The sequence below is a fragment of the Leuciscus leuciscus genome, assembly GCF_965113295.1.
Source record: "Leuciscus leuciscus genome assembly, chromosome: 21".
NCBI classification, from domain to species: Eukaryota; Metazoa; Chordata; class Actinopteri; order Cypriniformes; family Leuciscidae; genus Leuciscus; species Leuciscus leuciscus.
In genome coordinates, this window is record NC_138745.1 from 5,121,306 (window position 1) to 5,136,751 (window position 15,446).

The 15,446-nt window shown below is 37.5% G+C and overlaps 1 protein-coding gene across 2 annotated transcripts in view; it reads right to left on the reverse strand.

Moving 5' to 3' along the window:
• Nucleotides 1–15,446, reverse strand: part of tanc2b (tetratricopeptide repeat, ankyrin repeat and coiled-coil containing 2b) — a 125,643-nt gene that overhangs the window by 91,291 nt on the left and 18,906 nt on the right. For both annotated transcript variants that reach the window (XM_082152051.1, XM_082152050.1), the window contains exons 2-3: nucleotides 12,191–12,262; nucleotides 4,221–4,412 (exon numbers count right to left, since the gene is read on the reverse strand). In XM_082152051.1, coding sequence (XP_082008177.1) covers nucleotides 4,221–4,412; nucleotides 12,191–12,262 — 264 coding nt within the window. The remainder of the gene's footprint in view (nucleotides 1–4,220; nucleotides 4,413–12,190; nucleotides 12,263–15,446) is intronic.

Below are 15,446 nucleotides of genomic sequence, written 5' to 3' on the forward strand. Positions count from 1 at the left end.
GTCTTTTCAAATAATACATTGTGTTATATTAACTAAAACTACAACCCCATTTCCAGGAAATTGGGACATTTTGTAAAATGCAATAAAATCAAGAATTTGTGATTTGTTCATTCTCTTGAACCTTTATTTAACTGACTAAAGTACAAAGAAAAGATTTCCAATGTTTTCACAGATCAGCTTAATTGTATTTAGTATATATAAACAAATTAAGATTTTGATGGCTTAAACACAATCTGAAAAGATTATAGAATATCCCAGTTAAACTATTTTGAAGCAGTCCACAATGAGCAGGTGAACTGGTAATCTGTGAGGGTCGCGTGTTTGGGCATAAAAGGAGAATCCAGCAAAGGCTTTGCAAGCAAAGACGGGTCATGGCTCACCACTTTGTGCCAAATGTCATGAGAGGATTGTCAAACAATTCAAAAATCTCATTTCTCAAGGCAAGATTGGAAAGAATTTAGGAAACGATTCAGGGAATCCAGAGAAATCTCAGTATATGTATGGCAAGGCAGGAGACTTCTGTTGAATGTGCGTGACCTTTGAGTCCTCTGTCACGCTGCTCTGTTAAATACAGCCACGTGGGCTCGGGCGTACTTTGGAAAACCGTTGTCACTTAATACAGTCGCCTGATGCATCAACTTGAATCTGTTACGCAAGGAAAAAGCCAGTTGTATGCAGAGAAGCAGTCGAGTTCTCCAGGCCCGAGCTCATCTCAGATGGTCTAGATTAGGAGACACTACAGTGGGAATATGTTCAGATGAGTCCACGTTTCAGCATGGTTTTAGGAAAAATGGACATCGAGTTCTCAGTCCCAAAGACCAAAGGGACCATCCAGACTTTCATCAGCGACAGGTGCAAAAGCAAACATCTCTCATCGTCATCAGTGCAAACAGCATGGGTGACTTGCAAATGTGTGAAGGTACCACTGACGTGGAGGCGTGTACTGGGATTGTACAGAGACATCCCAGAGGAAAAATGTATTGCTCAGTGGTTGCTTTTCCTAAGCTCAGGAGACTTAGTTGTGATTCTAATATATCTGTCATTTTAGTATCAACAGCATTTCAGATGTTTCTCCTAAAATGTCTTATAGAAATAAAAATAGACATAAATGAGACATATTTGAGATAAAAAGAGTCAAAACTGAGAATGTGTTAGAAGAAACATCTCTTGCTGTAATCTCTTTCAAGATGTTGTTGAGGTCTCTTCTAAACTTTAAAAGAGACAAACGTGAGACCACATGAGTCTTTAGTTCAGGAACAACGTTTGAGCACAGTGAATGATGTGGTTGAGGTCTCTTCTGCATCTTTAGAGGATGCAAATATGAAATCTCCAGAATCTGTAGTTTAGTTGAAAAATATTAGCACAGGGTCGGGTCGATATTTCCCGCCACTATCATCGGGCCGGGCTGGGCCCTTGATCAAGCATTTGTGTTACAAAATGCAACACGTCACGTGTCATGCGCAGCGTCTCCTCCGCTCGCACGCATCACACCGGGGCCCGAGATAATAGGCTTTAAAAATATTTATTTTGTTTAAAGAATATTCTATATTCTAAAACCTTGTTGAATTATATTAGAGTAGCAGCCTAGGCCTACTCCTCTTAGGCCATCCAAAGTTCATTCTTGTTCATTTTCTGTGTTCATCATTGTTCACGTTTAAAAATAAATACATTTTTTTGATTACGTTTCTTCATTCGGATCCATTTGCCATCCATTCCATTCTGAATAAACAAACAACACAGTTTACATGCTTCGTCCTTGTTGTATTATTCATTAAGATAATAATTAATAAATGCACGCACAATTATCCGTGAACTTGATAAATGTTGCAGATATGTTTTAATAGGCACAAACAAATGCCTTTCAACTTATGTGTGCAAAATTCAGAAGTAAATGAATGTGCAGCAATTTGTACAAATAGAGAGTCTGTAGGCCTACTTTACGTGTTGTAACCATTAAATAAGCTCATTTAGTTTCATATTTGTTCAAATATTATAATGTAATTTTTTTGGAGATGGCGATCGTCAACTTCATCTTTGCAGCCGACACTGTTTATTAATAAAAATCAATGCATGCGTGTCACCGGATTTACAAATGCACATTTTGCTTGTTGCACGCACACATATTATGTACATATTACGAAATAACGAGATATTATGTTGAAATAACATTATTATTAATAATAAATCTTTAAGAATATTTGATTGAATGCTGAGTGTTGTGCTTGTTCAATTTAATAAAATTAATACTTTAATTGTGATAATTGAAATTGAATATTAAATATTAAGTGGCCTATGTTTGCTCATTTATTAATAGTATTTATATTAGGGCTGGGAATCGCTAAAAAAAAAATTTTACTAATTAATTGCACAATTTGCTGTAATTAATTGCAATTAATTGCATTTCCCCCAAGCTTGTAATCATCAATATTTAAACTTAGAATCACCTAATTAAATTAAACAACACAGGGAAAAAAAGGAACAGAAAATAGCCCTATATTTAAATAATATTAAACATCAATATATCAATATACTATTCTTTTTCAATAATCAATCAACATAATAAATGTAACAGATTTGTTTAATTTTTTTTTTTTTTACTAATTATCAAAATAAAATATAGTCCTACAAAAGCTATTATTACCAGAGCATGTGATCAGAGCAGGTATAATATAAATACTATTAAACATCTCAAATTAATCGCAAAGATTAACGCGTTTATTCCTAATTTATATATAATATATCTAGCACCCCCTCAGCACCTGCGTTAAAAAATTATCTGGCGCCACCCCTGGTTATAAAGGCCCCCGTATTAAAAAATAGTCAGGTTTAAATCGGGCTCGGGCTCATAATTACTGCTAATGTGTCGGGCCGGGCCGGGCTTGGACACAACGTGTACGGGCTCGGGTAGGTTCGGGCTTGATTTTTTGGGCCCGATCTAAGCTCTAAGTGTGAGAAGCAGGAGACTCAAGCAAAAGTCTCCATTTAGATCTTAAAGAAACCTTATTTTTGTCTAGGAGAAACATTTGAGATGCTAAAGAGATCCCATTTTTGATTTTTTTGTTATACTGCCATCAAGATGACATCTTTCCAGGGGAGTTTATGGTTATAAGAGACAATGCCAGGCCTCGTTCTGCACGTGCTACAACAGAAGGGTTTCATAGACACTACACCTGCAGTCCAGATCTGTCTCCTAATGAGAATGTACTGTATGGCCCATCATGAAAACGAGAATCAGACGACCACCACGGACTGTTGAGCAGCGGTCTTGTCCGAGGTGAGATTGGGCAAAAATTCCACTTGCAAAACTGCAACAATTAGTATCCTCAATTCCCAAACGACTAAAAAGAGCAATAAAAGGAGAGGTGATGTGACACAGTGGTAAACATGCCTCTGTCCCAACTTTTTTGGAGTGTGTTGAAGCCATCAAAATGTGTTTATATTTACAAAATATAATTAAGTTGGTCTGTGAAAACATTGGCAATATTTTCTTTGTACTTTGGTCAGTTACATAAAAATAAACTGAATAATTTATTTTTATTTATTTATTTTTTAATAAAAATGAACTAAATCACAGATTCTTGATTTTATTGCATTTTACAAAATATCCCAACTTTTCTGGAAATGGGTTAGTAGTTAACGCTGATGTGAGAGTTTCTAATTCATCAGCTAATATGTTTTCCCTCTTCTGACCAACATAATTAATCCCTCAATATTTTTTCCTCTTTTGGAAAGTCATAAAAATGCAATTGTCGATTGTTTTTTTGCATTTGAAGCAAATGGGAGCGCAAAAATTATATTTGTTGTAGTTTCCATTCACCACTATAGAAGTTCACCTAACTCCGGTGACTTCCATTTCTAAGAACCCTGGAAATGTGAAAGGGCAAATAAAATAAAATAAAATAAAATAAAATAAAATAAAATAAAATAAAATAAAATAAAATAAAATAAAATAAAATAAAATAAAATAAAATAAAATAAAATAAAATAAAATAAAATAAAATAAAATAAAATAAAATAAAATAAAATTAAATTAAATTAAATTAAATTAAATTAAATTAAATTAAATTAAATTAAATTAAATACGAGCATCTCAGGCTCTTCGCATGACGGTACTCAAATTAAAAACTTCCTGAACATTTCAGATATGCGATGGTGTCACCTAAGTACACCCCTATGCTGGCATTAGGAACTGTGGTATCATGACTGAGAGAGTTGGGTACCTGTGGCCACACCGAACACCTTCCTCGTGGACGGCAGAGGTCTGGTGGTCTGGTGGTGGATGAGCAGAGGTGATGACGGCAGGGATCGGGACAATCCCTCCATGAAACGGATGTGCTGCAGCCCCTCAGCCATGGAAAGCGGTGGCACAGCATAGTCCCCCTCAAAGGCACAGTCACTGTCTATACTGCCACCTACAGGATTGGTGGACACATGAGATGAAGAACGTATGTAATTAATCGGACATTTGGCAACATTAAAAAAACATTAGGGCTAGTATTAAGACTTGTTTAACGACTTCCGGACTAAGCATGGCGTGAGTAGACGCACGTGAGTGTAGCTCCCGACCTCTTACGTTCATTTAGTCGTTATTTTTTCGATATATGTTCACTACAATCGATTATCTGGCAGCTGATATTACTTGAATTAACGGTGGAACAAAAATGACTAGTAGAAAGCAACTTCGGAATAAAACTGGCGACAAAGACGGTGAAGCTTCGAACGAGACCGACGATATGGCGCCGTCTCCTGAGGGCTTAACGGCTTTACCTGAAGATCTCGAAAGGCACTGGTCAGTGCTTCTTTCTGGTATGACGCAAGTAGTTCACTCGCTTTTAAAAACAGAACTGGCTGGTGCATTGTCACCTGTGAACGCGACATTGGAACAAGTTAAATCATATTACGTAGCTCATGACGAACGACTTCGTAGGTTGAAGATGGACTAAATGGCTACAGTGATAGGCTGGTGAATGTCGAGGCTTCAATGGATGCGCTACTGAAAGAAAACGTGTCACTGAAGGAAAAGCTGGACGATCTCGAAAATCGCTCACGGAGATCTAATATGAGAGTTGTGGGCATCCCTGAAAAGTCGGAAGGACAAGACCCGATTAAATTTATGACAGATTTTTTTTTAAGGGAAGCACCGGGGAAAGACTTCTTCACGAGTCCTTCTCGTGCCCACCGAGTCGGGCCCAAGCCAACAAACGATGCAAGGGTCAATCAGACCAAACCCAGATCAAGCATCACATCCTCAGATTCAGTAGGCCTAAGCAACAGCAAGAGTTGCTCTTTGGTGGGCACCGGGTGTTTTTCCACAAGAATTTCAGCGCTGAGCTGGGAAAGAGCGTGCAGCGTTCAAAGATAAAGTCTCGGCTCTATGAAAAGGGAGTCAGATTTGGTCTCTTGTACCCTGCAAGGCTCCGGGTTACTCACGAAGGGAAAACACACTTGTTCAGCACGCCAGATGAAGCCAACGAGTTCTACCATTCTAATTGGGGTGAAGATTAATGTGCAAAGATGTTCCTTTTGCCCCCTTGATTAAGAAAAAAAACAAAACTTTTTTACTTTCATACGGTTTCATTTAGTAATTAAACTGTAATTAAAAAGCTTCATACCGTAACTATGTGCAAACCCGAGGTTGCGCTGGACTATGGTTGTGATTGCGACTATTGCGATGGTTATGAAATCGTACACTCCTTTTCTTTTCGGCTGGATAACATATACAATTTTTGACACCGTTTTGAACCTCATTTTATAAGGGGGCTGCACCTACATTGTAAATGACTTCATTTGTTGGTTCGCATTCTTTGGAAGTTTTTTGTTATGTTTTATCTGCGATCATCCTCAGTTGGGGAATTAGATCTAGGAATTGTAATGTTCATTTTTTTTCTTTTTTTGGGGGGTTGGGGGTTGGGAGGGGTGGTTGGCAACATTGTTTGCCTCTGGTTTCTTGTATCTTATTTTTGTCAATTACAATGAATTTGTTTTAGATCAAAACCCTTGCATGCTTCCAATTTCTGTATCATACAGTTAATACAGGTGATGAAGATAGAGGTCATCCTGTGAGGCTTATGACATGGAATGTCAGGGGGTTAAATGGCCCTGTTAAAAGAGCTAAAGTTTTCTCCCATCTTAAATCTTTCAAACCAGATATATTGTTTTTTACAAGAAACACATTTCAGACTGGATGATCACAATATAATTCGTAAGTTATGGGTTAGTCAAATCTAACCATTCTAACCATCTAACAAATTAACTATTTTAATTAATAAGAGAGCACAGTTTATACCTTCTGGCACAATCTGTGACCCTAATGTTCGTTACATTATTGTCTCTGGGTCTCTTTTTCAAGTCCCAGTGGTTTTAGTGAACGTTTACGCTCCATCAATTGGGACGATGTTCAGTCAGCAAATAGCCTCCTATCATTAATTCCCAAGCTTAATACACATCATTTGTTATTCGCTGGTGATTTAAATTGTGTTTTCGATCCTCAGCTGGATAGATCCAGCACTAGTAGTAATGTGTTTGATATGGCAATGGCCTTTTCTCTATTTATGCAACCGAACGGCTGTGTGGATCCTTGGAGATTCTTAAACCCGTTGACTAGACAATTCTCCTTTTATTCCCATGTCCAACATTCCTTTTCTAGACTAGATTATTTTTTTGTAGACAACTTATTTATGTCAATGGTTAAGAAAGTTGACTACTCCGCTATAGTTGTATCCCATCATGCACCTGTGGTGCTGGACCTGCACTTCCCTTTGAACATCAGAGAACGACCAATCTGGGCATTCAATCCATTACTACTATCCAATGATAAGTTCTGTAACTTTCTGGAATACAATAAAACGGATTCAGTGTCATACTCATTACTCTGGGAAATTTTACTTTAAAGGCTTACTTGAGCGGTCAAATATTATCTTAAACATTATGCTAATAAATAACGTAAGAAGGAACTGCAAGCAATCCATATTAGATTTAGACAGACAATATTCTGAATCGCCCACTGCTAAATTACATAAAAAAAGAGTTGACTTGCAGACAAAGTTGAATTTTTTTATCCACTTCTCATGCAGAACAATTAATAATGTTCTGCATGTTCTGCGTGGTCTTTACTATGAATATGGAGATGAATCAAGTCGGCTCTTGGCTCATCATCTGAAACGTCAAACCGCCTCCCGTCTTATTTCACAGATTAAAGACTTTAATCAAACTTTAATTAGCAACCCAAAAGAAATTAATAAAATTTTCAAAATCATTTACTCCTCATTATATACTTCTGAATTCCCTACAGATCCAACGGATATGGAAAATTTCTTAAACATTTTAGATATTCCTACTTTGCAATCAGATAAGGCTGTAGATTTAGAACGCGACCTTGAGATTGAAGAAATTAGGGCCATTATGGCACTGAAGAGTGGTAAGTCCCCAGGCCTTGATGGGTGTCCTATTGATTTTAATAAATAGAAAAATTAAGGAGAAACTTGCACCAATTCTTTTTGAGGTTTTTAAAGAATCTTTGGAGGCAGACTCCCTGCCTCCAACTTTTTCGCAAGCATCCATTACACTCCTTCTTAAAAAAGATAAAAGACCCTACCCAGTGTGAATCGTATCGTCCTATATCTCTTTTAAACACTGGCATTAAAATTTTAGCTAAAGTGTTGGCATTTCGTTTAGAACATGTCCTCCCCTCGATAATCTAGTAGTAAAAAATGCATCTTTCTGATACTTCTCCACACCCGGAGGTAGTTATCTCCTCAGATGCGGAGAAGGCGTTTGATCGAATTGAATGGCCATATTTGTTTGCAGCCTTAAAAAAGTTTGGTTTTGGTAATATTTTTATGTCTTGGATCAAATTAATATATAATTCCCCTTCGGCATCAATTCGGACTAATTATTCTCGATCAGACTTTTTCCCACTAACACGAGGGACTCGTCAGGGATCCCGTCACTGTCCCCACTCCTTTTTGACATTGTGGTTGAGTCTCTTTCAATAGCTTTGAAACAGCCACAGCGCTCCAGGAGGTTAGGAGGGGGGGTAATGAGCATTGTGTGTCTTTATACGCCGATGACCTTTTGCTTTACATCAGTGACCCCATATCTAGTTGTCCTTTAATTATATCATTATTAGGTCGGTTTGGTACCTTTTCAAGATAAAATAAAATTTCCAAAAAAGTGAATGTTTCCCCATTAAGGATTTGGCATTACAAATTCAACAAGAATCATTACCCTTTAGTTTTTCTCCAAATGGCTTTAAATATCTTGAATTCATATGACACACTCCTTTTCTTCTTTGTTTGAAGCCAATTATAAAGCCCAGTTCAAAGAAGTAAAGGCAGAGTTAGAAAGGTGGCGTAGTCTTCCCCTTACTTTAGCTGGAAGAATACATTCAGTGAAAATTACAATTCTTCCCAAGTTCCTTTATTTGTTTCAGTCCCTATTGTTTTTTTGTTTTTTTGCCCAAATAATTTTTCCGTTCAATTAATCAAACTATATCCTCTTTCATTTGGGAAAATAAGATCCCCAGGGTTAACAAACATATTCTTCATAGGACCCGTGATGCAGGTGGTTTAGGCCTCCCAAGCTTTACTCATTATTACTGGGCATCAAATATTCAGAAAATATTATTTTGGCTTCATTGCCCAGAAACAAATTGGTATTTAATTGAAGCACAAACATGTCACTGTTCCTCTCTCCCTGCTTTAGTGTATTCTTGCCTACCTTTGAAAGCTTCTCGATTCACATCTAACCCTGTAGTACTTTCTGCTGTTAAGATCTTTAATCAGTTTCTTTGTCACTAAATTTACATCAGCATCAGTTTTTGGTCCTATTTACAAAAATCATTTATTCCCTCCCTCTACACTAGACTCATCATTTAGACAGTGGGTAACTTCCAGGTTGATATGCACACTGATAAAAAAAGATTTTTGTGGTGAAGTAAATACTACAGAAAAAAACAATGTCATTTACATGAAAAAGTTAGTTCAGGCAAGAATTTAAAAAAACAAGTAAGTTCTATTAGTTCTCGATTCAAACGTGTAGAATTGAAAGAATTAAGTAAAATTACTAAACTTTCTGATACTGGTGTTCCCATCATGCACTGGGCCTTGATTAATTAATTAGGTTGATTTTTCACTGTTTTCCAGCTGTATTTACACTGTTTTATCATTGCTTTTGTTGTTAGGATTAGTAACTTGCCATTTTGTGACATTTGGAGTTCATTTTCTACTCAAAATGACACATTCAAACAAAAACAATCCATCAAATGTTACCGTCATTGTGTATTGTCTACCAAGTATTGAGGTCGGTTCACATAACGCTTAAATTCTGAAATGTAGATATTGTGTCTCACACAATATCTATTGTATTAATTACTTAGATGTTTCTAAGTAAAGCATATACTTTAAAAGTGTGGTTTAATTCAATGTTATATTGTTTGAGTGAAATGTATTGCAAAGGAAACTTCAACTAAATAGATATTACTCAACCTTTTACTAGCCAAGTTAAAATTACTTATTTTCTTTGTTAATTACACTTAACTTAGTTAAGTAGAGTTTACTTAATTCCATATGTGAAATTTAATTAAAAAATATTTGTGCAAAAAACTTGCCAAAGAAAAATGAAGTAATTTTTACTTATTCTTTTTTTCAGTGCATCAAAGATTTAAATACTGAAGGTTTATTTAACAGTTTTGAGAACCTCTGCAGATTGTTTGACCTCCCACAAAGCCTTTAAAAAAAAAAAAAAAATGTTTTAGGTATCTTCAGATTCGTAATTTTGTTAAGAACAAATTTCCACCCTTCCCTGATTTTCCTCCTACCTCGCCCTTAGATAGTCTTACTCTCAATGTTAATAATAAAGGATTGATTTCCATATTATATTCCCAGCTCATGTCTTTGAAAGGGTACAATCGGGATAAAATTAAATCCAGATGGGAAAATGAACTGGGCATAAAGTTGTCTGAGGCTTTTTGGAGGGAGGCGCTTAAAAAGGTCCACTCATCATCATCCTCTGTTAGGTTAGGGCTCATACAATTTACAGTGCTTCACAGGGTTCACTTGAGCAAAGAATGGTTAGCGTGAATATATCCCGGGTTAGATGTAGCCTGTGATAGATGCTCTTTCTCCCCAGCCAGTCTGACACATACATTTTGGTCTTGCTCCTCTTCATCAGTGAAGCTCTTGGGGTGACACTGCGGCCTTGTTCTTCAGCGGCTATTTTTGGAACTCCCAGTGACACTATAACCATTGCCTTAACTGCACCCAGAGGGACATCATTGCTTATACTTCTTTATTGGCCTGCAGACGAATTTTGTTAAGTTGAAAATCCCCTACCCCTCCTTCTGCAACAGTTTGGCTAGAAGATGTGATATTCTTTTTAAAATTAGAAAAGATAACATTTTCATTAAAGGGATGGTTCGGAGTAAAATCAACTTAGGGTCCTTTGCATCATGACCTCGAGCCAAACACCCCCCAGAAGCCTTTTTTCCATTGGTCGAACATTATTAAAGTTAGAGCTTATTTAGAGATATCAGCCGGATGGCTTAGTGCAGGCGCTAATGGATCCAAGGCTGTATCTCGTAAATTACCCCACTAATAATGCCCAGAATGGTACCAAACTTCTACAGTAGTACAAATAGGTTCTGTACTCATAAAACGAGGCATTGGAAAGTTTGTAAGTACATCAGGAGTTTATTTAAATAACACTTGCCTGATGGCTAATGCTAGCGCTAACCCGCACGTCGAGGTCACTTCACTGAGTTGAGAAAAGCCCGTAAAAGTCCTGGCAGAAAGCGATGCATAAGCATGTAGTGTAACGAGGCCCAGTTCCAGGAATGCACTAATATTTTGTTGGTAGTACCAGTTTATAACAATTATTAGTTAACACTAAGTTGTTAACACTACATCCTTATGCATCACTTTCTGCCAGGACTTTTACGGGCTTTTCTCAACTCAGTGAAGTGACGTCGGTGTCCGGGTTAGCGGTAGCATTAGCCGTCAGGCAAGTGTTATTTAATTTAACTCCTGATGCACTTAACTCCTGATCCCCCTTTAAGGGGATCTGTGGACAGATTTTATCCGAAATAGGAACCTATTTTGTCATATTTTATATGTGTCCCAGTTGTTAACTTATTTTCCATGTATCTCTCTTTACACCTTTTTGTGACGCTGTATTTGCTGTTTTGACCTCAGTGTAGTCTGTCTCACAGAATGGCTAAATAGTTTTTTCTTTCTTTTCTCTCTCTTTTATGTATGCATTTATACTGTAATAATGATACTTTTATCATCAGTACTTATGTTTTGGTATGCATGGGTCCATGCCTTGAAAAGATGTCATGACATAATTGTTATATTTTGCCTTTGTAACCAGACGATGTTATTCTGTTGTATTTAAGCTGCCCAGGGAGGGGATGTTTCGGGGCTGAGGGGGGTTGTTATAGTAAAAATAGAAGGAAGGAAAATTAAACTTTCATGGGTTTACTGTACGTTGCTTTACTCCTTAAAAAAAAAGAAAAGAAAAAAAAAGACGCTTGTAAAGTGTGACATGAAATAATAGTCCGAAATATAATTTCCATGGCGGATTGCTATTATAACGGCGGATTTGCCAGGCGCACGCCAGGAGCGGTTCACGGCCGAGGAGACCGACGTTCTCGTCAGGGCCGTAAAAGACAGAGAAGTGACAATGTACGGGGATGGAGAAACCTACCCAAATTAGCTTCGGTTAAACAGGCGTATGATAATTTGAGTAAATGTGTAAACTAGATTTATGCTTATTTTTTCACATCTTCATGAACACCACAATTTTTGTTTCCTTGTAATTATGTATGGTTTGCAATAATCTGTGTGTAGATGAGAGAAGCAAAGTGTATGCGCGTTTTGTTTTCTGGAACTGCAAAATAGCACCAGGGAACTTTTGCGCCGGAACACACCTCCTCTTCTCGCTGAACCGCCCCGGCAGCGCAAGTTCATTCCCTAATTTACCGACGTGCGTCTGTGGAGGGAAAAGTCTGCTGTGCGTCGGGTGCAGAATAGGAACGATACATGCGTCGGTGTACAAAGTCAATTGCGCTGGGTGCAAGATAGGGCCCCAAGTTTAATGGTGCAATGAAAGAATATTTAGCAGTGCGAAGTTCCCCTTTACATCACAACTAGGCTTGTTGTAACATATGTACGGCACCTGAACCACAGCTTACCTTGTCCAGTGAAGTTGTGAAGGGTATCCAAGCTGGTGCTCTGCAGGTCTACGGTGTCCTCGTTCCCGCCATCTGCAGAGGAGGTGCGAGAGAAAGAGCAGAGCGATTGAGTACGAGGAGGAGGAGTGGGTCCCGCCTGAGTCTGTTCCAGCAGATACACACACTGCGCGTCCAGTAACCAGGTTCTAGTGTGCAAAACCCCTAAAAGAGTGCCTGCGCACAGACCCTCGATGCTCTTCCGCCTGGACCGCGACTTTCCCCTCACGGTGGCGAAGTGGGAGACTGAAGGAAGCTTCCATTTTTTTATCTTCCCCATTACAAACCCTAAAGTTAGTCCAGTGTGCACTGATGGAAATGGACAGTAAATGATACGCTCTGGCGAATGTGCTGCATTGTGAAACTGTTGTAGCCTGCTCCACTTTTGTGTGTATGAGAAGAGAGAGAATACAGTGGCTCTACTGTAAACGAGCGGTTCAATGATGGATTAGCATGGAGTTAACGATAGTAGGATCAATTACTCTAGGCCCCGGGGGACTGGAGAGGCCGGTCTGGACTATTAGGACACGAGTATTGTACGTCAATGAGCATTACATTCTTTTCTGCGGAACACACCTCTTTATAGATTTTGATCTGACGCACAAAGTAAACTTATCATATAGGGGATCTCATAAGAGCAAATATTAAGTGAAGCAACAAAAGCACTGAGTTAATCTTTGTAATAGTTTTGTTGCTTTTATGAAACGGAAGGTGATACGGTGCTTATTCGAATCTTCCTTGAAACTCTAAGTGGCTTAGTCTTTACAGGAATTACAAATGAAGCCGCAGATGAAACTAAAATGATCAAATGAGATGCAAAGCAGAACAAAACCTTCAACACGGAGCTCATCAGAGCGGGTGGAAAGATCAACCTAATCGAAATGTGAATATTAGCTGCCTGAGGGTCAAGCACTGTACCATGGCACACATGAGCAATGTAGGCCAGTGCTGGCCTGACTGATAACAACAACAACAACCTTGTTTCCCAGAGTCCAGTCTTGTTTTAGGCAAAAATTCTGGGTGCAATTTGTATGGTACAGGTCATACTGAATCCATAATTGGATTCAATAACAATTCACCAATATCACACCAAAAAAAATCAGGTACAAAAGGAAACCTTTAACATTAATAATTATCACACAGAGAACAAATGGTATAACAACTATATTGTTAAAAATTATTCATTTATGAATTATTTAAAAAAGAAAAAAGCATGGAAAAGCACTTTTTGTGTGCTTACCTGAAGCTCAAACATTAGAGCTTAAAAACGGCGATATTATGGGCTCGAATATCCTGCAAAATTACTGTATGAAGTGATAAAAATATATGCCTTCCGGGGTTATTATAATGAACTGAGAGTAAAACTAAAACCATAAGAAAAAATACAGTTTTGTTGCTTTAAATAAAAAAATAAAAACTTAAATTTGAAAGAACTAAAACTGAAATAAAAACTAATACAAAAATATATAGACATTTAAAAAACAATAACTGAAAAAACAACAACAAAATTACTAAATCTCTGACAAAAATAAAAATGCAAATGCAAAATATAATTAATAAAAACTATAATTGTATCTAAATGATACTAAAATAACTGATGCCTTCAACACTAATGCACTTTTTTCAGATAAAAGCGTGTCAAATGCATAAATGTAAATATCCTGAGGTTGGATGACAAACTAACATAAGAAAAGTTACAAAATAGGTTTTTTACTTTGAGTCTGTACTTCTGCCTTCCGTCGCATCATCAACCAATCGCTTAACTCCAATCAACACAGGAACGTGCAATTATCTCAGACAAGAGGAATAACCAGGATTAGAAGATATTTCATCTTATATGTATTAGGTGAGACACAACAAGCCTAGCATAGCAAGCGCAACAATGGCTTACACTAATGAAGTGAAAGTATGAAAGTCTTCAGAAAACCCATTTGGTAACAGTCTTCATTTTTGCAATTCTCTTTGGAGACACTATTGATGCAGAAATTACACACTTCAGCTTTAACTAAGCAACCACAGAGGGACGTCTGAATGCTCCACACACCACAGAAAAGCACAGACATATCTCTACTGCCACTTTCCATTATCCAATGCTAAATTAGCTTCAGCCATTGTGTGTACATTGGTGATTACTTGCCTCTCATTTCCTTAAGGAAATTGCTGTCTTGTTGCAACACATCAAACAGGAATTTACTGTCACAACAATCAAATTTCCATTAAGAAGCGAGCCGGGGAGGTGAGAAGGTGATGAAGACATACATTTATTTTAATAAGGAAATAAGACAAGAATTATCACAGCAGTATAACCAATCAGCAACATTAACACAATCACCAGTGCTCAACAGGCCCTATCGCGAGGTCTCACGTTTCTTTTGGATTCCTGCTGAATATATCAAGAATCACTTCACAGTGGTTATCCGATCCACTCATTATGTGCAGATGCTCAAAGTTCACGTTGATTGGTTTTGGTCTCTTACTGAGATGCCTACTGGACACGTTTGTATCTTTCATTAAAGAGTGGAAACGATTTTACGCAATGTGATCACTGGAGGCTACATTTATCCCGCCGCAGAGATTCGGCTGACTGAGCTTCATTAGGGGTCCAAGAAGTGAAGCTGCGGTCAACAATTTTTAAGCTGTTGGGTTGAAATCATTAGAGCAAGTGAATTCATTCATACACCCTATTTCTGGAATATGCAGAGCTTGTCAGAATTATTTGCCCCCTTGGTAAATATGATCAAAGATGGCTGTAAAAAAATAAATCTGCATTGTTTATCCTTTTGATATTTTATTTTAAAAAAAGAAGAAAAAAAGCAAATATCTAACCTTTTATTGAAGTAAAAGAATTGAAAGTAAAAAAAAAAAAAAAAAAAAAAATATATATATATATCACATTCTCCAAAACACATTGGGAACAGGTTTTATCGTAGTTTTTGTCCAATTCCATTGACTTGTATTGGATGAAAAACTACGATAAAACCTGTTGGAAAGCATCTTTTGCAGCGATTTTTGTGTGAGCATATCAGTGAACACCCCTGACCACTCGGTGAGTTTCACGTCTTTGTAAACGAAAGTTTAATGCGTTTTAGGAAGAATTGTTCCAGTGCACATATGCAGCCATTCTGGAGGTGGGGGGGAAAGCAAAAGAAACCTAAAATTCTCGGGACAGCAGCATGTGTCCAAAATTTAATCTTAACCGTTCTATTTCATCAGAAACGAT